The sequence below is a fragment of the Uloborus diversus genome, chromosome 9 (assembly GCF_026930045.1).
Source record: "Uloborus diversus isolate 005 chromosome 9, Udiv.v.3.1, whole genome shotgun sequence".
Classification (NCBI taxonomy): domain Eukaryota; kingdom Metazoa; phylum Arthropoda; class Arachnida; order Araneae; family Uloboridae; genus Uloborus; species Uloborus diversus.
In genome coordinates, this window is record NC_072739.1 from 25,169,659 (window position 1) to 25,195,396 (window position 25,738).

The 25,738-nt window shown below is 33.9% G+C and overlaps 1 protein-coding gene across 1 annotated transcript in view; it reads left to right on the forward strand.

Annotated features, from left to right (window-relative positions):
• The first annotated feature begins 2,014 nt into the window (after nt 1-2,014).
• LOC129229812 (serine/threonine-protein kinase MRCK alpha-like) overlaps nt 2,015-25,738 on the forward strand; it is a 140,396-nt gene continuing 116,672 nt past the window's right edge. The window contains exon 1 of the mRNA XM_054864187.1: nt 2,015-2,140. Within this exon, the coding sequence (XP_054720162.1) occupies nt 2,015-2,140 (126 nt within the window). The remainder of the gene's footprint in view (nt 2,141-25,738) is intronic.

Genomic DNA, 25,738 nt, shown 5'->3' on the forward strand with positions numbered 1-25,738 from the left:
ACGCCTTGAATATGCCGCCCTAGGCGGTGGCACATGTCGCCTACCGAAAGAGCCGGGCCTGGTGCTGATTTTACTTATTACAAATGATACAAAGGATGTTTACTCTTCAAGGTCATCCGCCATCTCTCCCTGGTCAAGCTTGACCACCACTAGACCCTCCCCCTCCCCTCCAAACGGCCTGTTTTCTACCTTCCGTTCTACAACCAACACTCAAAACAATGTAGTTGTAGCTACAAACAACGAATCGGAATCGCCTCAAAATGCGCAATGACTTTCGAGATGAGTGCACGTAATTAAACCTCTGAAACGCTTCCCATTTAATGTTTCAATTGAAACAATAAGATTTCGTTTAGCGAAGACGCAAACTGTTTCCAAACACAAAGGGATAACAAATAGCATCGGACTTCAGCCGCAAAAGTTCCACTCGACATGATTCATGCCGCCATTTCCGCCTGCGCGCGGTTCGAACGGTCCCGATTCGATGCGGTTGGGGCATTGAAAATAACAATCGGTTTTTATCAGGAACTGAATCAGACAGCTCATAAATTTCGCTTGTGGTCTCTATTTTCTGCTGATAAAAAAAAAATCATAATGTTCAAACGCCATTTGTTTTCTTTAGTACGGAGAAGTGCACAGCAACTAGGCTTCCGATTTCTGAAAACAGAGACCGATGCAATCCATTCTTAATACAACTTTTGAGAATAACGAATAAATACATTTGGACTTAAAAATTAAATGAATGAATTACTAACGTTTTGAGGCACAAAAATTGCAAATTTCTGCAGACACGTGTTTTGGGGTTACAAAGAACATCTTTTTCATTGCAAAGAAGTGTAAGCTTTTGGATGACAAGTCATCCGAAGAGAGAATTCATTCCTAAAGAAAGAGAAGTCATTCCTCGGAATCCCTCCCACTTCTCATGCAAAAGCTTACACTTTTTTGTATTGAAAAAGGGGTTCCTTGGAACCATGAAACAAGTGTCTGAAGTAACTTGTAATTTTTGTGCATTGAAACGTTGGTAATTCATTTATTTAATTTTTGAGAATCTTCAATTAAATTTCTGAGAACTTGAGAACGTGATCTAACGCTTTATGCGGCCATTGACATCTAATAGTGCAAGATTGTTTTTTTTTTTTTTTTAATCGCTTAATATAAGGATATTTCTACTACTGTTGGGAAATATTGTTAGTTTTAAGCCCTCTGCTCGTTCTTAGGGGGTATGATATTATTTTTTCTTCTGAATTTTAAACTGATATAATTTGGTGGTAAGCATACACCCCTCTTAATCACGGCTCTTAGCAATGACTCCAGCACTTTTCAGCAGGGCTTGTTGCCCTTCGAGCGACACCTTGGTGTGCCATGTGGTCTTTCTGCAGCTTCGTCAAAAGTGAATGAACAAAATATTGCTGAGTTATTCTTAAATTACAGAATTAGCAGAGTCGTTGAGGAGCGTGACGATCATGATGATAAAGAGGGGAAGAAGAAGAAGTTAATGATGATGAAGAGGAAGACGTTATTGCTGATAGTGAAACTAATGGAGAAGTGGAAAAAGAAATAATGACGCAGAGGGAGAAGACGCTAAGGATAAAGTAAAGATGATGAAGAGGGAGAAGTTGTTTCTGAAAGTTAAACTGATGGAGAAGGAGAAAATAAATGATGATCCAAAGGGAGAAGACGCTAATGGTAACAGTGAAGATGATGATGAAGAGAGAGAAGTTGCTTCTGAAAGTGAAACTGATGGAGAAGAAGAAAAGAAATGATCCAAAGGGAGAAGACGCTAAGGATAATAGTGAAAAAAAATAATGAAGAGGGAGAAGTTATTGCTTATAATTAAACTGATGAAGACGAAAACAAGAAAGGATGATGCAGAGGGAGAAGACGCTAAGGATAACAGTGAAGATGTTGATGAAGAAGTTATTGCTAATAATTAAACTGATGAAGAGGAAGGAAAGAATGATGAAGAGGGAGAAGTTATTGCTGATAATGGAACTGATGAAGAATAAGAAAGGAAATGATGAATGCAGAGGGAGAAGACGCTAAAGATAATAGTGAAGATGATGCTGAAAATGGAGAACTTAGTGCTGATAGTGAAACTGATGAAGAAGTTAAAAAAGAAATGATGATGCAGAGGGAGAGGACGGTAAGGATTGTAGTGAAATTAATGATGAAGAGGAAAAAGAAAGAGAAAATCTAACGACGGTAGCGAAGAGCCGTATGACAATAACGTGGGTTCGGTGGTTTTCTGAACGGTTAGCTATTATTTCAAATCATCAAACAATATATGAAATTCCTTAAAAATTAAAGTATTAAGTTTAGATTTTTTATTCAACAAATTTGTTACATTTCAGAAGTGCAACTTATAAAAAAAAAGAAAATAGTTTTTTTTTTTTTGAAAAAGGGAATCTTTCCTCCATTACCTGTGAATCTCCTTTTTCTTTTGCTGCACATTTTGAGGTCTATCGCATCAAATATCATAAGAATTTATTTATATAACAGCAAGAAATAAAATCGTCGCAAAAAGTTGTGTTCAAGAATTGTATATGCGAGCGAAAACTATCGATTTAAATTTCCCGAAGAAAGTTTTCCTCCAACAAGGAAAGGTGGAATGCAGGTTATAAATTTATACTGGCATTCTTTTCCTTCTTATTTACATAAAGCGGGGGAAATTCAAAGAAAATGAAAAAAAAAATCCGATAGAAAAAAAGGCAAATCGAATGTTATGTTTAAAGCAAACAATCCAGAAACCGTGAGTACGCAATGGGGAATAAGATTTTTAAACCAGGGTTCGGAAGAAATGTATTAGAATAAATTTCCAGTCGCTGAAATAGATCAAGTTCCATGGGCAGGAAATAAAAATGGTTTCAACTTTCGAACGCAGAAAAAATGGAAAGCAGTGGTTCGATCCAGAAACTGCGAACGAAAGAATAAACGATCAATTCTAAAGAAATAAATTGGAAATAGGTAAAATACGAATTCAAAATTTCACCGCTTAATGGAATCGGAGGAGGACGGGGTCGTTTCCAAAATTTTAGAAGTATTTTTTCTGAAAGAGCATGCTTAAAAACATAGGGTCTGCCCATTTTTAAAATAATTTGACTAAGTTTGATATTTTAAAAAAAAAGTACTTTAATCGGTGCGCTTTCATTGTTTATGCTTCTGCCGATGACATCACAAGTGATGAAATGCCATCCAGTGTTGCCATTCACAGAGCATAATATTTAATTTGCATCTTTACTTACGTGTACTGGCAACGATATAGTTAATAGCAAGCGTAGAGCGCTATATTTGATTCGCTTCTTGATTATCATAACGTGGAAATGCGGTAGACTTATGCGCCAAAGTGCATCATTTGTGACGTCATAAAGACCACGCCTTGTTTGAAAAAATCGGACATTTTAAAAAATAACTGTTGGGAAAATGAAAGTCCATGTGTTTTTTTTTTTTTTTTTTTTTTTTTTTTTTTTTTTTTTTTTTTTTTTTTTTGAGCAATCACGATTGCTTATTGCTTTCATTTGACTGTTTTTGATGTCCTATCATTTTATTTTCCCACCGACACCCTCTGCACCATCACCGTGGACAGGCGGGCTCCTCACGATGCTGCACCTATAGCGAAAGCCGTCTCCATCCATTTCCTACACACACATGCATACATACACAACTACACATACACACACGCACGCACACACACATGCACACATACACCTATACACACATACACCTACACACACATACACCTACACACACATACACCTACACACACAAACACATACACACACAAACACACACGCATACATACACACACATACACACAACTACCCACACATTCATGCCTGCACACAGACACAAACACATATGCCTACACACACATACACCCCCCCCCCACACACACAAACACACATGCCTACATACACACACTCGTGATTACGAAAAACATAATTTGAATTCAAGATGTCAAAATTCAAATTAATTTTTCTTTTTTTTTCCCCTTTATTCTATCAATTTCATGACTAAAAGTAGTCCTTTTGACTGAAGGAAACAACCCCATTGAATGTTATTTTTTTTTTGAAACAATGTATAACTTGAAAAATTCCTGATTAATCGAATCGGAAAGGGCAGATGCTGTAATTTAAATGGTTACGTCTGAGATGTTTCAACACCTCTTCAAGCGTAGACTAAAAGCACTTATTTTCGCAAGGCTCGAGTTTCGCGATTTTTGCGAATTTTTCGAAATAGCGAAAGTTGCAGCCTCGCGAAATATTTTTTCACTGCGGTTTTTTCTATTTTCGGTTTTTTCTATTATTCATAAAAAAAATCACGAATTTTTCGGCCCGAGAAATCGCCGATATCTTCATTTTCGCAAAAGTTACGGCTCACGAAAATGAATGCTTTTACAGTATTTCACGCACTGAAAGTCGAAAATACGTCTTAAAAATTTAATCGACGTTTTTTCAAACTTTGTATTTTAAACAAAAATTTAGTATCGTGTAAAATGGGGAAATAAGCAATTGGAATTCAAAAAGTTCCCTTTTTTTTAAAAAAGTCAAACATTCTAAAACTGAAAAAATCAAAATAGAACACATCTCCTCTTTTCCTATCATCTTCCATCTTATCATTGAAAAGTTTTTCTTATTTATTTATTATTGCCGGTCGTTTCCTATATTTTATTTTGTGGATTTGATCACTATTATGAATTTAACTGTTCAGTAAGTTACCACCCTATAGCCAAGGACTAAGGCAGAAATACATGAAATATACACCACCAGCTCAGTCAATTCCAGTCGAGGACTGGTCCTTGGCTGGAATTGACTGAGCTGGCGGTGGATTTCAACTTAATTGTGTTCGCAAATTTCACTTCTCTTAAAAATGTCAAGCAGTTTTTCACCTTGAAATTTTTTTTGCCAGTTAATATTTTTTAGCTTATTTATATTTATTTCAATATTCCTTTGAAGTACCGAATTTATTGAGAATGAATATATTCCCATTTTGTCAACGGAATTATTCTTTCTGAGAAGAGTAGGGCAGAAGAGCCGAATAAACACAATGTACACAAAAACAGGGGAGGAAGAGAAAAAAAATATTAAAATGTAAAAAAAAGGCAAACAAGTCACAAATGCAATATAAGTCTACTTCTACCAACAGCTATCTAGTACATAGAAGACGTCACAAACGTCTACATAGACAGATGTCACAATAACTAATTAATAATGAAGCTTTCGTCATTACTGCAAACATAGTTCATATTTTTAAGGACATATTTGTTTCAGTAATAAAACTTTGACATTGAAAAAAAAATCGAAGGCAAAACATCGATGTTAGAAAAAACATTGATGGTGAAAACATCGACATTGAAAAATATCGAAGGCAACACATCAATGTTTGAAAAGCCATCGAAGGCAAAATATCGATATTAGAAAAACCATTGAATGCAAAACATCGATATAGAAAACATCGACATCGAAGGCAAAATCTCGATGTTAGAAAAATTACTGAAGGCAAAACATCGATGTAGAAAACATTGATATCGAAGGCAAAATATCGATGTTAGAAAACCATTGAAGGCAAAACATCGAAGGCAAAACATTGATGGTGAAAACATCGACATCGGAAGAACATCGAAGGCAAAACATCGATATCAGAAAAACCCATTGAAGGTAAAACATCAATGTTAGAAAAACCATCGAAGGAACTTGAAAACACCCGACATCGGAAGAACATCGAGGCAAATCATCGTTGTTAGAAGAAAACATCAATGGCGAAAACATCGACATCAAAAGAACATCGATGTTGGAAAAAATATCGATGTTTCTAACTTATTGCTCACTTCTTTGATGGGAACCAAGTTCGTCACGTTTAGTAATTAACATCTGACATTTAATAACAGAACAAAGAAAAATAAGTTTCTTACACTAACAATAATTACTCAATTATCCTCCTAAGTTTGTACAAGTAATAAATAAAACTACACTGTAATCAGTAATGTCTGAAAGGCATGGCGCAGCAAGTAGTTTTTAAGCAACTAATTTCACAATACTAATTCCGTTCCTCACGCAACACATAAAGTTCATATCCGATTGTGTGTTTCGTTCACAGATGATTCGTTCTTTTCAACAAAAAGAAACTCCGGAAGATAGTATAACAACTTTATTCAAGCAGTACTTTATTTCTAACATAAAATGAAGATTTTTTTGGGGCTGTTCACATAATAAATAACTTGAAAAAACAAATCATTCCCATTAATAAAGAAATGCTGTTTCTGGTGTAAATGTATTTTAACTATTTTTCTCGATTTGATATTTTCTATGAATTGATATAAAAAAAAACAGGAATAAAAGTTATTCTTCAAACTTGAAATGACTTCTTTCTATTTCACTTTCTCTCCCAACCTGGCAAAATAAGTCCACTATCATTTTCCATTACGTATAAGAAAAGTGCACGGAAAATAAAGAGTTATTCACTTCAATTCTAGCAATCTTTTATTTAACTTTGGAATGTATGTGCGCGCCATCTTTATTCATTTCCAGAATTGGAAATTCGGGACTTCGACTCCGCAGTTTTTTTCTTTGAAAACAGGTGATGACTTTCTGTTTTCACAAGCATTTTTTTTCTTTCTCTCGTTCTTTGATCAGCAAGGATTTTCAATAAAAAAAAGGGGGGTGAGTTAATACAAAATTGCTAATTTTCTTTAATGATTCCTTTTTCTTTTTTCTTTTTTTCTTTTTTTTTTTTTTTTTTCGTTCTTGTGCAGTTAAAAACTTTGATAATCTGAACTAAATTTGGTCTCGCTATTTTAAAACTACTGAATTTCGCAGCATTTAAGAGCTCTATCACAGCATTTATACTACACTAGAGGTACCTGCACGGCTTTGATCGTAGTAGAAAATTAATAGGTCATTCGGTTCGCTTGTATATTTACAAATAATGGATGGTGAATTCTCGCCAAATTGCTCGCCCATGTTACGGTTCCACGTTATGATGATTTGGTAATTTACTCGCCCACGTTATGATAATTTGTTCGGTAAAAAGTTCTTAAAATTGCAATAGAAATGGAACAAAATCGAATTTTCGAAAAATCGCTTCGAGGTGCACACTCCGTGCTACAAACTTTGCTTTTAAAACCAACCATGCTTTCATGAAAATCAGCCGAAACGGTCTAGGTGCTATGCGCGTCACAGAGATCCTGACAGAGAGACATCCAGACAGAGGGATATCCAGACAGACTTTCAGCTTTATTATTAGTAAAGATAAAGATAGCAAGCAAGGCTGCGCCCCCTCCCCCAAGGTGGGTGGCGCACCCCTCCTCTTCTTATGCTGCGGAGTTCCCCCCCCCCTCCCCCTGCAATTTCAATGGTTATGAAACCCCCCTCGTGGATACTAGTGATGCGACGAATATTCGGCTCTGGCCGACAAAAGTCTGTCTATTTTAGTTTTTGAATATTGTAACGGATCCGGTGCGACTTCCAACTTTCTTGAAAGGACGACACAGTTCTTGAGAAAAACACAGGTGATTTATTTCCACTATGTACAGAAAAGATCGTCAACAACTGCTAAATTAATCATCAGCAATTAAGCAAATATCAATCAACACAGTGAACTCAACGGTTACACACGTATTTACATCCAAATAAGCAAAAATACAGTTCAAAAGGCTTCACAAAACAGAGCAATACATGCCCTCCAGCGTACCGCTGCAACGATTCACAAGCAAAAACTAACTCGAGACTGACTTTTTATCATGCGGGACGCTTTTTATATACATCGAAAGAGAACTCTCAAATATTCCCCAAGATTCCCGAAAATCGTAGACCGTTATTTTATTTCTTTCCATTCACAAATTTTATCATTCAGAAATGAGGGGACCGTATATTCAGCCGAATGTACAGGGGCTGTATATTCATTACAGGAAACTATTTACAGGTTACGTTACAACAATAATTTTAGATGACAGATAATTTAATAAACGCCAAATTTAGCTAGATTACGACAAATTAATCACAAAAATAACTAATATTTACAGAATTTGTAACAATATAATATCTCCTTATTTCAACGGAATGTAAAAAATGAGGTCGAATCATTTGGAGCTATAACGATACCTTTTGTTGTAAAACTGCCTCAATGTGATTAAAGAAGTTAGTGAGAAATTACTATATCCAGAAAACGAAATTAGTGGGAATTTGATACTTGTCATTATTGAAAACGGTTTAAAGCAAAATGCAGTCATTACTGATTTCGAAATTTTAAGCAGCCTAATCAAATATTACGTATAAAACCTTTTTCAGTTAAGAAGCATAAAAGCATTTAATTCTCCGGCAACGTCAATTTGAAACAAAATTACCGCGCAAAATTTATGCTTCAATACTTAAATGGTTAAATGAGACGAAAGAGAGCAAATGCAAATAAATTATTTTAGAAAGAAAAATGTAGCAATTCGAAGATACTTCGTTCGCCAAAAATACGACGCTAACACAATTATTTCAAATTAAATTACATTCAGCCTTTTCGCACGTATGCAACTAATCGATCAAGCGTAATGTATTTAATTTGTACTTTGACAAAGACTCAAAAAATCGCGATGCGTTCATTATGTAAATACCTATTTGGTTTTGCTTCAAGAGGCCCGCTACAATGAAATTAATTAAATAACAAAATTAATTTCACTTAAATACGACTCGAATTATTTAAATAAATCGTAAAATTAATCTTCTTAAGTGTGATTTAGATTTATGAGTCCAACCAGGTCAAAGAATTAATTTACTAGAAAACTGCATACATGTGTTTCGGAGTTCAAAGGATCTCTTTTTACTGCGACGAAAACACCAAACTCGAATGCTAGTAGCGTATATTGGCCCCACTAGATGGCGCTAACGTTTTCGGGGCTTGACAATTTATGACTTTTCTGTGTTAAACCGATGCAACTATGATCTGTTCTTGAAATTGAACGGAATCCGGTGCATCCACCAATCAATGACAAGTTTCAAAGTTGGTTTATTTTTGATCGGACGTCGCCCATTTTGTTTACAAGAGGCACTGAACGGAACCCTGGCATCCGCCAATCAATGGCAACGTAATGGAATACGTTGAGGGACGTATTCCATTACGTTGGAAAACGTAATGGGTAACAGGGATTCCCTGTAGCATCCTCTTTGTTGCCATGAGTGTCAGCGATTGTCACGGCCTACACTGTTAAAAAAAAACTGAAAATTCAGGTAGTTTTCTGACTGATTTTAACAGAATATTTCTGTAATGCTTCAAAATATATTTTTTCCTTACAAAAACGTAAACATCCCGACGAAAACGGAATTTTTCCATTTCTAGGGTTACCACTGTGCTGTAGTTTGCTCCGATTAGTCTTCAAGTCATGATAAACATCACTTATTGATAGTGCGTATTAATCGCACTGTTACATTTTGCTAATTAAAAGCATATTTAGAATAACAACTCAGATGCTGTAGACAAAATAGATAGCTTGCTATTTCATTAGAATATTTTTGTGCTTTTAATATTTTGCTCAATACTTTGAACAATTCTATTCGTTAGTCATATTGTGTACTCTAGCAGTGAGAATAGTTCAAGGATCTCGTGTTATCAATTTAAAATAAAGCCTATTGGATTATCTGTATCCAGATGCATTTAGCACCGCTGGTCATATGTAAGTGTTGTTGAATATCTTTGTACATGTTAATATACAAATGTATTTTCCTTGTTAATATGCATTTGATAGAATTCCAATGATAGTTTATTTAGAATTTATACAACTATTATAGAGTTATTTTTTATTGCTCTTACGCATTCTTGAAAGTCATTAATACGCTAAATGCCATTTCGTACCTATACCGGAGATTATCGTGGTGTGCGAGCAAGATAGGAAAAATCACTCAAATTTTTTTTTTTTTTTTTTTTTTTGGGGGGGGGGGGGGGATTCGCTTCACAGTTTGGAATACTGAAAGTAACTATTTTAAATCTCTAAATAAAGGTGTATTCTTGATCTTTGATATATACAATGAAAGTTTTGGCAACAATAAGTACTTAATTTAATTTATTAAGATCTTATCCAACAACTTATTTGAGATTATTGCAAGTTTCTTGGAAAAACATTCCGGGTAAAACGAACTGATTGATATTGATATATGCTTAAGTAATAATGATTATGTACTAAAAATCTATGTTGCGATTCCAATGAGTGAAAAATTTGGATATCATTGGGGGGGGGGGGGGATGTAGCATCTGAACCAAAAATTCTTCACGTGCATGTCAATGATTCTGTTTTTAAACACAATAGATATGCGGTACTCTCTATGGTATATTATTATATGATAACGTCAACCTGTTTTTAATAGCATTTTATTTGACATATTCTGCAAATAAAAATATCATATTTTTCATGTATGTTTTTCCATGCCACCCCAGACAATGTACGACGAAGGGAATATCGAACAGTATCAGCAGGGATAATTGGTGTCCTATTCAAATCCATCAATTTTTCTGCTAGTACTATTTGATTAATTTGACTCATCTGAAGTTGATATAAAAAGTTTTGGTCAGCAAATAGATGCTTGGGGTATGTTAGGTAAGTTCTCTCTCCAGATGTTAATTTAAAAAATCTTTGAGTAACAAATGCAAATAAAAAAAAGTAATAATTTTAGAATAGTTAACTATATCTGTATTATATATCATTTTAAAGAACTAAATTTTTAATGAAACGAAAAGTCAATACTTGACATAACTTTTTAAATATTTTTTGAAAATAAAATCTTTTTACTTAAATACGGGAAAGTGAGAAATGGAAAAAATATCGCAATGAAAAAATAAGGAACATAAATTCAGTTAAAACACAGAAAGATCGTAAATGAACGGAAAAATAAGAAATGGAATCTTCGTTCAGTCACGAGAAATTTATAAACGGAAAACTGCAACTACGGAGAAATAAGAAATGGAACTTCTGTTAAATCACGGAAAGTTATTGAACGTAAACGTAATATTTACGGCAACTTTGCTGCCGGTACTTTCTCCGTTATTTTCAGGAAATTTTTTTAACAGTGTATAAGCGTAAGCGAAATTTACTGGGGCCATGATTAAACGTCTGAAGATATAAATTTGAATATCAAAAGTCTGAAATACGATGATGTTAAGTCACAAAAATAACTAAAAAACAAATGCGAAAATTAAGAAGAAAAAAGGGAACACTGGTTGTGACACAAATTAAATCTAACAGATTAGCCATTATGTAGAAAGATGACCAAAATAAACGTCTGGATATAATTGTTTTTATAAAATGTTGCTTGACACAAAATCACATGAGTGAAAACTAATTTTTTACTTCGTCAATAAATACAGATGTAGCTTATAGGTTCCGGTTTTTGTTGCTAATAACATACAGAATAACCATTTTCACAAAGAAGTTTCCACCCTTGGATTATTGTTAAATTTGATGATGATACAACAGTAAAAAGAAGATATAACAACGTCAAATAGCACAAATTAAATTACTGCAGACACGTGTTTCTGTGAGCTCTGGTGCCTAATCTTCCCCTAATTGAATTCTTTCTTTCTCTTGTTGCGTACCTGTGAGAAAGCTTTTGCTCATTGTTTGCATTCCTATTGGTTCATTATTGGTTTATAATTTTTTTCATTGGTGTTTGGTTAATCCGCTATTTTTACTTTTTATAAGCTGCTTGCTTATCAGATTCTTGGCTTTTGAGGACTTTTCAAACATAAGCTCATTTTTTCTGCATTCAAAAAAGCGTTTCCAGTTAATTTTACTTGCGATAGGTTTCATAATAATGTGAAGTCTCTGATTTGACTTCGTCTTCTTTTTTTCTTTTCTTTTCCATCCTGTTGGAAAGCTATGATGAAAACCAACCCAATTTAATATAATAAACTTTTACAAGAAGAAACGAAAATAGCAAAATTAAAAATGAATACAATTAAAAAAACAACTATATAAGTAAACGCCAATGATACTGAAAATAATAATGTAACGATTAAAGGGTTTTTTTCATTGACAGATATTGTCTATAAACGGAGCTAAGATTTTGTCCTCAAAGTATTTTAAACGACTGAAGTGGGCACATTGCCAAGTAAAAACATGTCACGTTTCAGTATTAAATGAAAATCAGGAAAACTGCCTCACAACTGAACTAATACCTAAAAAACAGGAACTAAAACTAAAAGCTTTAAATAAAACAAAAGAATTCTCAATTTTCTAAAATAATTTAAAATTAGTTGTTCTCGCTTAAAAAAAAAAAAAAAAAAGAAACACTCATTCAAAATAATTTTACAAAAATGGCAATGCTTTAAATATTTGTTAATCTGACAGTTGTAAGGCATTTCCTTTTTCTAGTGTATGTTCGAATAGAGCAACTGGTTGCACCAATGACAAACTTACCAACGCATTCTAATAGAACTACCGGGTATCCGATCGATATGAAAGCACATTTTGGACACTCACAGCACTAGCCACTGACGTCATCAAAACAACCTATCGGGTTAACCGGTTGCTCTATTACAACATACCCATAAAGTAAAACTGTGATCATTTATTATATTCAACTCTTTAAATGATCCAAAAGCGCCAAAGTTATTGGACCTTTATTCCTTCCGAACTTGCTCTTACAGAAGTGATCAATTTTTATATCATGAAATAACTGAAAACTCACACCATTTTCGATACAGAGCTAACTGCTTCGCTTCCAAACAACAGCCATTTAAAAGCATTGGGACGAAGAACTTCAGACCCTATTAGAAAAAACTACAGTTAACTGCAACCGAAAAAGTAGATTATCGCAGACGATTCAAGTATATCCAGTAACTTTACCCTCTAATTTTATTATCGTTTGACGCTTGCAGCAAAACATTGGCAGTAAAACGAATGCTGAAGGCTGTGTTTGCTGTTTTTATGGGATGCCACTCTATTTTATTAACTTTCTTCTGACACTGTAATTTAAAATGAATAGGTAAAAAGAAGAATTCGATACTCCAGTTTTTCGTCAAAGTCTTATAGTTTATCTCTGGAACAATCAGTAGCAATTTGTCTGCTCGCCAAAACACCAGTGGGTCCTGAGGCATCCAATTCAGTTTCCCCAACTTAGTTTTATATTTTGAGGAAGTAGCTGCTGAAGTGCAGTCGACGAGACGAAAAAATCTACTGCCCCGTTAATAAAACAAGAAGACTTTTTTAATTTGACTGTTTCAAATTGCTTGGTGGTCCAATATTAGATTTGTCTATGACATTTTGCATAGAACAATTGGCATTGTCTTTCAACCGTTTTGTTTTGACAATCTGATGCTCCACATTGGGGCAAAGGTTCCAAAACTTAGTGAATACAGCTTAATTCCCTTCTTCAAAAGAAAATTCAGAACAAGGAACAATTTCTGCTTTGAGTGAACCATTCCCAATTTAGAAGGTTTTAGACTTCCTTTTGCACTTTTTTTTTTAACTTAGATAAATTTAACTGTAAACTTAAAGATTAATGTGCTACGCTCGCTACCATGCAGCGCAATTTTTTTACCAGGCTTGGCAACCATTTTTTTCATGTGGCACCACTGTTGCTTACCATTACCACTTGAGAATTTTGAAACAGTTCCCCACCAGGTGGAGGCACCTGGGCCCTGACGATGTGAATTGAACTAAAGATTAAACCTAGCGAAGAGCATCCACGTTAAATTAATATTCAAGGGATCATAAACATACCGTATAATCGTTTACAAAAACACGTTCGGTACAACATACAAGAACTTAGGGGTTTCAAAAAGTAAGGTAACAAGAGCTATGACAAGTGTGCAGGTCTAGCTTGGAAGAAATCGTCAAGAATGTGAAATTACATCGAGATGGCTTGCTGAACTGCAGCGTCGGTTCTGAACTGCTGACCTCCCAAGTGTTTCTTTTAAGGTCCAAAGAGATAGAAGTCACTTGGTGCGAGGTCGGGACGGAAAAAGAGGTAGTCCAATACCTTCCAATGCAAAAACCTAATCACACTCCTTTTTTCATTAGCGGGACATGTTTCCATCAACGAGTCATTTTCTAACTGACATTTTGTCCTGTTAGTAGACACTCGGCTCCATCCACCGGTATAGTTTGAAAGCTCTGATCATCTTCGTTATCTTCAGCGCTATTTTTATGCATACAAAGAGCCTGCACATCCGACAGAGCTCTTGTGACCCTACTTTTTGATACCCCCTCGTTTTTTTTTTTTTTTTTTTTTTAAAGCTGTCATCAGAGAAGGGAAAATGGGGGTTAGATTGAGCCACGTTGGTGAATAAATAAGTCAAATTCAACCCATATCGGACCGAAAAATATTGGTGTGGTTTTGGACGAAGTTTCGCGTTGTGATTTTTTAAGAAGGTTCATAACATTGCTGAATTGATGTTCATTGCATCAACTACATTCTCACATTCTAACTTCCAGAACTTTTGCGGCTTAAATGAAAGAATTTCATTAATTTTCCAATTACCAAAAAAAAAAAAGATTTTAACGCATGCAAAAAATATTTGGAAAAAAAAGTAATATATTTTCACAACTACTGCATTTCAATCCTAAAATGGAAACAGGTACGAGAAAATATTCCATATAAGTAACAGAACTTCTCTTCCTTCAAACGTCGACTTTATTCCAAACGATTTTTTGATTTTCAATTCACGCATGCCCGTTTCTTCAGCCCGCGATTTGCCGATTATTATCTTTCTTGTGGCCTCAATACCATTTTCAGAAAAGACAAGAATAGGAAGGAAGAGTTTTTTTCTTCTTCTACAAATTTATGACCTATGCATTTCGTGATAAAAGTCGATAGATGAAAACAATACCCTTCCCCAATGTCGAAAAGAAATGGAGGTTATGAGATGTTGTTCGTATGGGAAGAAACGATTCCTACATTTCTTTAATTTGAATACATATTTCATTGGAGTTTCGTGATCTAGAACAGGAGTGCCCAACGCTGGTCGATCGCGGAATGATTTCTAGATGGTCTGCGCAAGTTATCTTACTGCGTAGTGAATTGATTGCACTTTTCTGAAACACGTGGTTAAAAGTAGAAGAAACATATTTTGCATTATTCAAGAACGTTGGAAATTTCAAATACGATCAAACTTAAAAATTAAGGATTTTGATCAAATTTATTTTAATGACTGCACTTAAAAACTGAAAAAAGTCACAATGTTGACGGAACATAAATTATTAAATAATGACAACTTGAATGCATGTAGAAATAAAAGCAATTGAAAAGGGTTTGAAATTTTTTTTTTAATTCTTTTTAATTGCTTTTTTTTTGTACATGTATGTACGTTGACATATTTTTACTCAGGGGTGCCCACAGGGGGGGGGGGGGATTATAGTGCAAGTTGCGCCATCAAAATCTGGGGTGGGGGGACATATTTTTTAAATTAATTTATTCATTGTTTTATTTAAATTATTTGTTTTAATTTATTTCATTCTGTTTATATTTTATTTCACTTATTTATTTAGTTTGTGTGTGCGTGTATGTGTATGTCATTAGAAATCAGAACTTTTCTAGTAAAATAATAATAATAATAATAATTAAAAATAAATAAAAAATATTTCAAAAAAATAAATTAAATAAAAAAGAGAGTTTAAAAATAAAAAAAGAAAAGAGGGTTGAGAAAAATGGGAGGGGGGGGGGACTTGCGCCATAGAACTTGGGGAGGAGGATGGGCACCCCTGGTTTTACTCATTTTATTATACAAAGTTTTCGACTGCTTTTTTTACATATAAATTATTTATTTACTTTGTCCCATTTTCTAAACTTGCAACAACATGTTGCGCCTCAACATAACACGATACATGAAATGCATTTTACACGGGATAATTTTCTCAACTCTTACTATATTAGTTCACACTTTCCCTAAGGTTTATACATCTGGCTCATATTTTTAATCGTCAAAAAAACCATTGCTGCGGAGTCGGAAGGAAAATGGTCGACTCCGACCCTGACTCCGACTCCTGGATTTTGAAACTCCCGACTCCGACTCCAACTCCGGATTTTTTAATTTTTTTTTAATTGTATTTTTTCAACTCCCTCTCTCCCTTCAGGGGAAGGGGGAAAACCTCTAAACAGAGATTGAAATATTAATTCCTTTTTATGAAAATTTCGCTTTTTTTTTATTGTAAACCCAAGATGCATACAACGTTAGAAATTCAATTTAAAAATTAAATTTTCCAATAGTTACGAGTTAAAAAGTGTGATGACTTAAAAATCCGTTTTAAAAAATTTGAAAAGAATTATCTGTAATTTGCCCCCTTTAATGTTTAACAAATAGATATTGATCAAATCGTGTGCTTTCAATTTTTGAAAGCTGTAACTTGAGAGAGAAAAAGCTTTTTTTTCTAAATCTAAGTTTTTGAGAGGGGGTAGTTTGCACCGGGTGACACCCATCTGGTAGATGACACCCAAAGTTAATTTCAGAGTTTATAAAAAATATAAATATTTTAATTCTGAAAAATTTCGCGAATATATTTTAAATTGTATTTCATCAATAAAATTTCAACGAAAATAGGGCACATATACGTCAGGCGCTAATTTTACACAAAATGCGGCGGCATACAAATTTGTACGAATAGCTTTTACTATACCTATATTTCTTCTTCGCTAATTTTTTAATTTAAATTTTATTGGCTGCTTTAGAATTAACCTTAATATGAAGATTTTAAGATTAACTGCAATTATTGAGCGTTGTAATCAAGAAATCATTTACACTTATTTTGTTCCATACTTTTTAGTGAGAACCAAGCTCATAGAAATAGTCTTAATAAAGAAAAAAAATATTAGATTATTTCATCGGATCTTTTGGATTCGTGCTTTCGCGCCAGAACTTTTTTGAATTTGCCGATCACCCTTAAACGTTTCATTCTTAGCTACGGGCCTCGACTTACTAATTTGTTACGTTTCTTTTACTATTTTATAACTGAGATCGAACAAAACACTATATTTCTATTTTTATTTGAAAGTGATTACTTGAAAATGCTGTGCAACAAAACCGTTTGCTGACAGTTGCTATTAGTTAAGTTAAAAAGCAAGCAAAGTAGGGCACGGCTACAGAAAGTTAGGTAAGCACTCAAGCTAGCTGATTGCCATAATGGCAGTTATTTTCTCATTAGTGTCTTCTTATACATGTCATCGAACCAATTTATAGTCAGTTTTTAAAAAATGCTAGGAGAGTCAGTGAAAATGAAAGAAAAAAATAAGCCCTGAGTCGGAGTCGGAGTTGGCATATTTTCTAACAACTCCGACTCCTTTACCCCAAAATCAGTCCGACTCCGACTCTTCGTCTCCGACTCCACAGCCCTGAAAAAAACACTTTTAATTCAACTAATCAAGTTCAAATACATTTTTTTTAACTTGTAGTGGATGACACTTGATGTTGACACCGTTTTTTCAAATATTAATTCATTAATTAAAGTTAATTCCTATTTTGCCACTGAATATTATTGTTATTATTGTCATGTGTATAAATATATTTATATTAATCGTAATTATTTATTCAACCACTCTCAAGTTCAAATACATTTTTTAAACTTGTAGTGGATGACACTTGATGTTGACACAGTTTTTTCAAATATTAATTCATTAATTAAAGTTAACTCCTGTTTTGCCACTTAATATTATGATTCTGTCATGTGTATAAATATATTTATATTAATCGTAATTATTTATTCAACCACTCTCAAGTTCAAACACATTTTTTAAACTTGTAGTGGATGACACTTGATGTTGCCACAGTTTTTTCAAACATTAATTCATTAGTTAAAATTAATTCCTGTTTTGCCACTTGATATTATGATTCTGTCATGTGTTTAAATATATTAATATTAATTGTAACTATTAAATAAAAACTAAAATAAATTTTTTCTTCGTTGACCTAAGTACGATTGACTATCTATTATAACTAGAAAATCGCCCGTCAAAGTATGACAGGTGAAAATTGCTTCTACATTTGAACGAAGCAATTGCCTGTTTGGTGATATTTTGATATTTGACATTTCAACCCCAACTCCAGAGGATTAACCCTAAACTCCAGTAGGTAGCGTTCATTGTTGACCACTTTTTCGTTCCTTGAAATGAGTCTTACCAGTAAAACAGTTAAGTGTACCAAATCCAGTTCAGCCTTGTCAAAATAAACCACTTCCCTGCATGTAAAACATTATCAAAAAATATTATCAAATTATCATGCCGTACCGCGAGTTTCATTGTTGATAACCTAAGCGTTACTTGATCAGTGAATTCGCTGTTATATACATTATTATTATTGTTATTATTATTATTATTATTATTATTATTATATGTTTAGGTCTATCTCAGTTTTGAGGGAAGCAGGGGGAATCTTCTTTCTATGCAATTGCTTTAATGAATAAATAGAAAAAAGAAAATTTCGTCCAAAAGAAAGAAATAGAGAAATTACTGAACTTCACAAAACCTTTATTGGAGTTCGAAAAACAAGTTTATGGTCTTTGAAATTTGTTTACATTAATTGCCTACAAAAATTTTACACGACAACGAATAACTATAAAAAAAATACATGTTTCGCTGAAAAGTTTAACTACCTGATTCCGAAATGGATAGTTTTCGAGGAAATAGTTTGTGCCTTACCATTACTGCTTTGGCAACAAGCCAGAAAGTACTAATAAAATCAAGTTCTTCCAACAGAAAAAAAAAAATACATAAAAACTTGAAAACTAAGAAAAGCTAACAAGAAAGAGTTTTTGCAACAAGAAACAAGAATAAAAAGAATTTTATTCTTCTTTTTAAATGCTCCGATATTCATTTCAATTCCAAAACACAATAAAATTGGTACGGCGTATAAGTATCGTGAAAAGAAGCAATAAAAAAACTTCTATTATTAGAATTAAAGTTCGAGCTTTTTTATGAAAGGACGAAAGCATAAAATGTGAAATAAAAAGTTAGAAATGTTTAATCTATTTCCAGTCATCAAATGAAAAGTATATAAAAGTAAAAGAAATGTTAAATTCAAGTTTTTATGCCCATAAAACGCTTTGAAATTCAATTCTTTTCCTCGATTAAATGGAGCAAGAGAAAACAAACTGAATCGTCTGATTGAAAAAATCGTTTGAAAGTCTAAGAATTGAGGAAGTACAATAATTTTCGGAATCATTTATTGTTGTGAGCTTCAATAGAACAGCCTTGTAGCCAGGGTTGAGTTTTGGATTGTCCGAAACTGGTTTAAGGCTGTCCGAAACTGCCCGAAAGTGTCTTAAACTGTCCAAAGGTAGGCTAAAGCTAAAGGGGTGCAATCTAATCAATTAGTATTTACTGCAATATTCGTAATCTATATATATAAAAATGAATGTTTGTCTGTATGCCATCCATGAACTCAAAAACTACCCGGCAGATTTGGCTGAAACTTTCACCGTTTGTTATTTTTGGTACTGGGAATGTTTATAGACCAGTTCGAAAAAAATCCGATCGATAGTTCCTTTTTTATTCCAATTTAAGTCACAATCCATTGGATAAATACGAATAAAATTATCGGCTCTTCAGAAATTAAATCGCGTAAAAGATCTCATCATAGACTAATAATAAGAGTAGGCCGAGCTATGGCAACCCTTTTGCTGCTCATAAACCAAACCATGTGACTGGTGGATATCCTAGCAACAGCGAGCATTGATCGTAGCAGACGGTCAACGCGAGCAAGAAATAAAATAAATAGAATTGATGGAACACGGAAGAATGATCTTTTATGGAGTCTGATTTGTAAATTTGTTATTCTAAGATGTAAATATTTTGTTAATATAGTGAGTTTTTCGTTTTGATAGTACTGTGCACTTTCTTTAGTCAATTTCAATAACTCTTTTAGCAATTAAAGATGCAAGCGTCGAAAAAGAATAGGCAAACGGTAAGATTTTTACCTACAATTTCAATTTAAGATACCGATTAGTACATTTTTGCGTTAACGCAAAACGTTTACGCCATTCCGTTCACGCCAACGCTGACCTAGCAGTTCCAAATGAAATAAAAGTTACTGAAAAGTGTGATCAAAAACTAATTACCAATGTCAAAATAATGCAAAACTAAAAGAAAAACAGTTCAATCTCTGCACCTGGAAAAAAAAACTTATAATGAAAATACATTACGTATTAAAATACGTGTCGAGTGCCAAACTAGAGATAATGTTGCCATCTAGCAACCATGCTGCCAAAGTTTTCGCCAAGCCTTCCACCAGTCACATGATGTATCCATGAACCAATTTTTTTCATCAGCAAGTCTGGGAAAGCTCGGTCTACTCTTATTATTAGTCTATGGATCTCATTGATAAGAAGTTAGCTGTTGCCATTTTTCTTGAGTTTGAACAAATAAATTCTTTCTTTATTGTTTTATGACTTTTCATGCAACGGGGGGATTTAAAACTTTTTCTATTTGATATTTTTAGCGATTGATTGATCTTGCAAACTGCGTGAGTAAAAAATTTGAGTATAGTCACGGCTTCACTTGATACCTGGACCGATTATTATGAAAATTGCTATATATATGTATTTTTCCACGGAGAAGGCGCATAATATGCTCATTAAAGCCACTCGCCACCAGGTGGCACTGCAGAGTAGCAACTTCTGCCCTGTTCAACCGATTGTCATGAAAATCAGTATAATGATGTATTTTTTTGTTGGCGCAGCAACGCGCGTCGGGTACAGCTAGTACATAAATATAAATATTAATACGTTTTAAAAAATGAGTATTTGATAATATTGTTCTCCGCAATGTGTTCATTTAAAAAATATTTTACTTTGGTTTCTGCATGTAAGTTTTACATGATGCTTTAACGAAAATTCTTTTTTAAATCATAGACTAAAGAACAGTAAATTGATGATTAAATATATGCACTTATATTTTAAAACATGTGCAATTTCTTTTCTTTAATTCATTTATTTAATCTGTAACTAGTACAATAAACAAAAATTGCAGTAGCTTGACAATTTTTTCTAAAAAAAATACTGGCATTTTCCTAAAGTAGTAGGGAGGTAATTCAATTTAGATCATGAAATGGCACCATAGTCAAGAGAAGAAAATCTACACAAAGCTGTCAAAGACTCTCAAGTTTTTTTTTTCCCCCTTCAGTTCAAAAATTGTCATTTATTGCATTTAAGTCAAGAAATGCAATATTTATTGACTTCAATAATATTTTGGTCAAATCTGGACATTAAATTTGGTTATTATCATGAAAAAAAACAAGTTGGCGACAAAACTTGGCGACCAAAAGACTGGCGATATATCGCCAAGTGTCCGCCAAATTGTAACACCACTTGAGTTTACATCGAAATTAACAATGATTTCCCCCCAAAAGGGTGCAAAAGACCCCCTTAAAAACACCCGAATGAAACCAAAAGGGGAGGTGCACAACTAGACCCCCACTATGTACCAAATTTCAACGACATACCGTTCTTGAGTTATGCGACATACATTCGCACATACGTACATACGTACATACAGACGTCACGAGAAAACTCGTTGTAACTAACTCGGGAATCGTCAAAGTGGATATTTCGCGTGTCTGTACGTTCTTAGGAACTTATCCACGTGTGGTCACGTCGAAAAAAAATTTAACATTCATTCGGGGGTGAGCAAAATGGAAATTAAGGTCGATTTTTGGGGGAAATTTTTTTCGCGAATACAATACTTCCTTTTTTGTAAAAGGAAGTAAAAAGGGTTCATGTATACAAATTGAAATTTTTGATGAAGATTTATGTAACCATATTAGAATCAGCTGTATAAATAACTTACATATTGATACTTGAAAGTACACCCCATTGAATAAATATCCAATATAAAACATAACTTTGACACATTTTATTCCGTTTTTGATATTTTCTCCCAAAATACAGTTTCTCTAAAAATGTAGTTTTGGACAGGACGGTAAAACCACGGTATTCACCGTGGTTTTACCGTAGTGTCCAAAACCTAGCCAACCCTGCTTGTAGGTTAAACTTAAGGAATTTAATAGCTACTGAAAGGTAAACTTAAAATTTTAGTAGGTACAACCTCGTTAACGAGGACTATAATGACAATTATGAGGCAAAAGCAATCCGGATTAAACGAAAATTCAGGTAGTATGGGAAAAAACAAAACATTCTTAAATACGCAGACTTATCTTTCAAAATAGAAAAAAGCAATGCTGAATAGTAAATTACAAACGTTCGTTTCGCACAAACATTTAAAAATCAACAGATCGCATATTTTAGTTGAAGGGCAATTTCACGGTATTTTGTTCAAAGTAGAGTCCTTAACATGACACTTTTTTTTGTCAAAGCTATTTAATTTACTGTTTGATTAGCACAAAATTGTATTATGAGTTGTTCCTAGAAACATAAAAACTCAAAATAAAACTGTGCTAATCAAACAGTAAATTAAATAGTTATGGCAAAAAAGTGTCATGTTGCGGACTCGACATTTGGACAAAACTGTGAAATGGCACTGAAATAAAAGATTTTTTTTTTTTCAATCTGTTGGGTGATATGTTACAAAAAGAGGGGAGGGGGCAGTGGTGTAGCTAAGGGGGATAGGTAGTCTTATCCCCTCCCTCAATGAAGCATTAAAATTATATGTATACACACACAAGCAAGCGCCTAAAATTGCGCTTTTCGGTCATTAATTTCGAAAAATTTAATAAACCCCCATGAAATATTTCTCACTACGCCCATGGGAGGAGAAAAGGTGAAGTGTGAATTATGTGACAAAGGAAGGGAACGGGGCCGAATATGCTGGAAAAAAAGTTTGACATCCTCATATAAATAATAGTCAATGATCGAGTAACGCTCCTGACGTCATCAACAATGAAACTCGCGCCACAGCATGATAGTTTGATAATATGCTTTGGTAATGTTTAACATGCAGGGAAAGGCTTTATTGTTAAACGGCTGAACTCGATCCAGTAACTCAACTGTTTTACTGGTAAGACTGTGTCATTTCAGGGGAATGAATAAACGAAAAAGGGGTCAACAATGAACAGCATCTACTGGAGTTTAGGGTCAATCCACTGGAGTTAGGGTTAAAATTTTAACCACCAAAATATCACCTAACAGGCAATGGCTTCGTTCAAATGTAGAAGCTATTTTCACCCGTCATACCATGAAGGGCGATTTTCTAGTCATTTATAAAGAGCCCGGATGTGGTCATCGAGTAATCAATAACAGCAATGAACACTCAAATTGCACTCCAATATGTCAAAGCTAACAAAGTCTGGAACGTCATCGGCCCTTTCGAGACGCAGCAACAACACACAAACAGCATCCGCAATTACGCCAGAGACCACGAAAAGAAGCATATCGGGGATCGATTCGACAGACGACCTTTCCCCAAGACGGAGGCAGCCCGGAAGATAATTCATCCAATAAATCTACAGCAAATGTCGGATAACGATCTGTGGGGAAGCCCCACCAATGATTCCACAACCCATCGTACATCCGAGATTATAAATATAAATACCACGGTCAACGATTGGTCGTTATAGCACGCTTTATCGACGGCTGCCGTCTTTTTAATTTACAGTCGAGTCCCGACTTACGCGAGGGATGCGTTCCAAGAACTCTCGCGTCAGTCGAAATTTCGCGTTGTAGAGAAAACTATGTATAGGATTTTTTTTATTAACATATCCAATCATTTTAGACATTTTTAAACAATCCTCAAGCTGTTTTAGATCACTTTTGAACTATACATTACCGTTTCTTACATAAAAAGCTGAATTTTTACTGTATTTTAAAGAAAAAGCTGCATTATTCAACATAAAATACTGTTACAATGCGAGCTTTATATTAAAACTAAGGTCTGGACTTATACGGAGTGCCTTTTCTTGACTTTCAATTGTACACATGGAAGATTCACTCATACCTAATTGACGTGCTACCTTCGCTCCACTTTTTTCAAGCGTATCAAAGATCTTTACCTATTCTTAAATTGCCTCAAGCTTTCGATTTTTCTTTCCATCTTAACAAACTTTAGAAGAAGCATCGTGCCTAGGTGCTACAATATTTTATCACCTTTCATATTTAGAATTAAAAAAATAAATGAAAAATATGGAGTTGTTATTATAAATATTTATGCGCAATAACAATGCAATGTTTAGACTAGTGTGGTATGGGAACTTGCGCAGTCAATGATGCTAAAAGTGTGAAAGTACATTCACGAAACCAATATTTAGTAATCAATATTGAAGCCGACACTTAAGACCACGATTCCTTTGAAAATATTTTCGTGTTACGAGCGAGGAATTCGTATCAGCTCTAAAATTCGTTGTTATTGAAAAACTCGCGTTATAGCCATTTCGCGTAAGTCGAATCGCGTTGTAGCGGGAGTCGACTGTATTTCATTCCACAGCGCATGATTTCTCGTGGTGGGTGGTAAATGGAATGGCGGGATCCGGCTGAGAAATTATCAGAGGATTCAAGCATATACAGTTACGCACTAATTTCTTAATTAAGAAACGGATTCGAATGCTTTCTACAAAGTTGACTGACATGTTTTCTTATGGCCGTATTTAAAGGGTGGGTTTTTAGGGTTCAAACCTTTTCTAAAGATTTTCAAAACTATTCCAAAACATGATTTTTTTCCCTTAAAAAACTTATTTCTGTTTCATTGTTTGTATATTTAATTATTTATTTATTTATTCAATTTCTTTTTAAAAATGAAATTATTAGTTGCGAATTGTACAAATCCAGGGCTTTATCTGTAGTATTTATTTTTGTTGTGGTTAATGTGAACATAATTTCTCACAAAACAATACAGCATTTCTTTCATGTTTTAATACTTGAAGATAACAAAAACATCAAAATTCATATTAATGCGATTAAAGAGCATCTCTTCAGTTAAAAAACTATTGCCACAAAAACCAACAGAATAAACGAATAAAATCGAATTTTATAGACCATATAGATTTGACGAGACAACCGGAAAAAACCCTCCCTGAAGGAAAAGTCTGGTTACGGCCCTGTGTTTTCTATAGCCTGGTTTGAATATTTTTCTCTTGAAATTAATTGAAAAGTTATCGATTGGATAGGTTCGTTTGAATGTTTTCCATTGGACTGATGGAACGTTTTTAGTTTGATCAGAGCTCATTCGCTATTGCACTGCCTCAAATATTTTCTAGTGGGTTGAGTGCAGCACTTTCTACTAGGAGAGGTTCCTATATTTTCTACTAGATTGACTGGACTGTGGATTCATTCGAATATCTATCGGACGAAATTGGAACGTTTTTGATTTCATTCGAATACTTTCTACAGGTTCGATCCGAACGTTTTTTACAGGGATTGGTTCGAATATTTTCTATTCGTTTAATTGGAAGGTTTTCAATTGAGTTGGTTCAAATGTCTTACATTAGAAAAGATCGAATAGAACGTTTTTTTGTGTGACTGGTGCGTTGCTATTGGATTTGGTGGAATACTTTGTATTGGATTGATTGGAACATTTTTCATTGGATTTATTCGAATGTTTTCTGTCACGGATGTGCTCAAATATTTTCGCTGAGATTAAGTAAAACATTTTCTATTGGAGTGATTCAAAAGTTTTCTACTGGGTAGTATGAGACAGCTTCTATTAGATTGTTAATCAATTAAATGGAACATTTCTTATTTGACTGGTAAGCCTTTTTTTTTTTTGGAATGTCTGGAATGTTTTTCTTTAACGAATTTGAAGGATTAGTTTGCTAGACTGATTTGAACATTTTCTATTTAATTAACTCGAATAAGTTCTATTGAACTATTCAGTCAGTCATACACAGTCTTATTAAC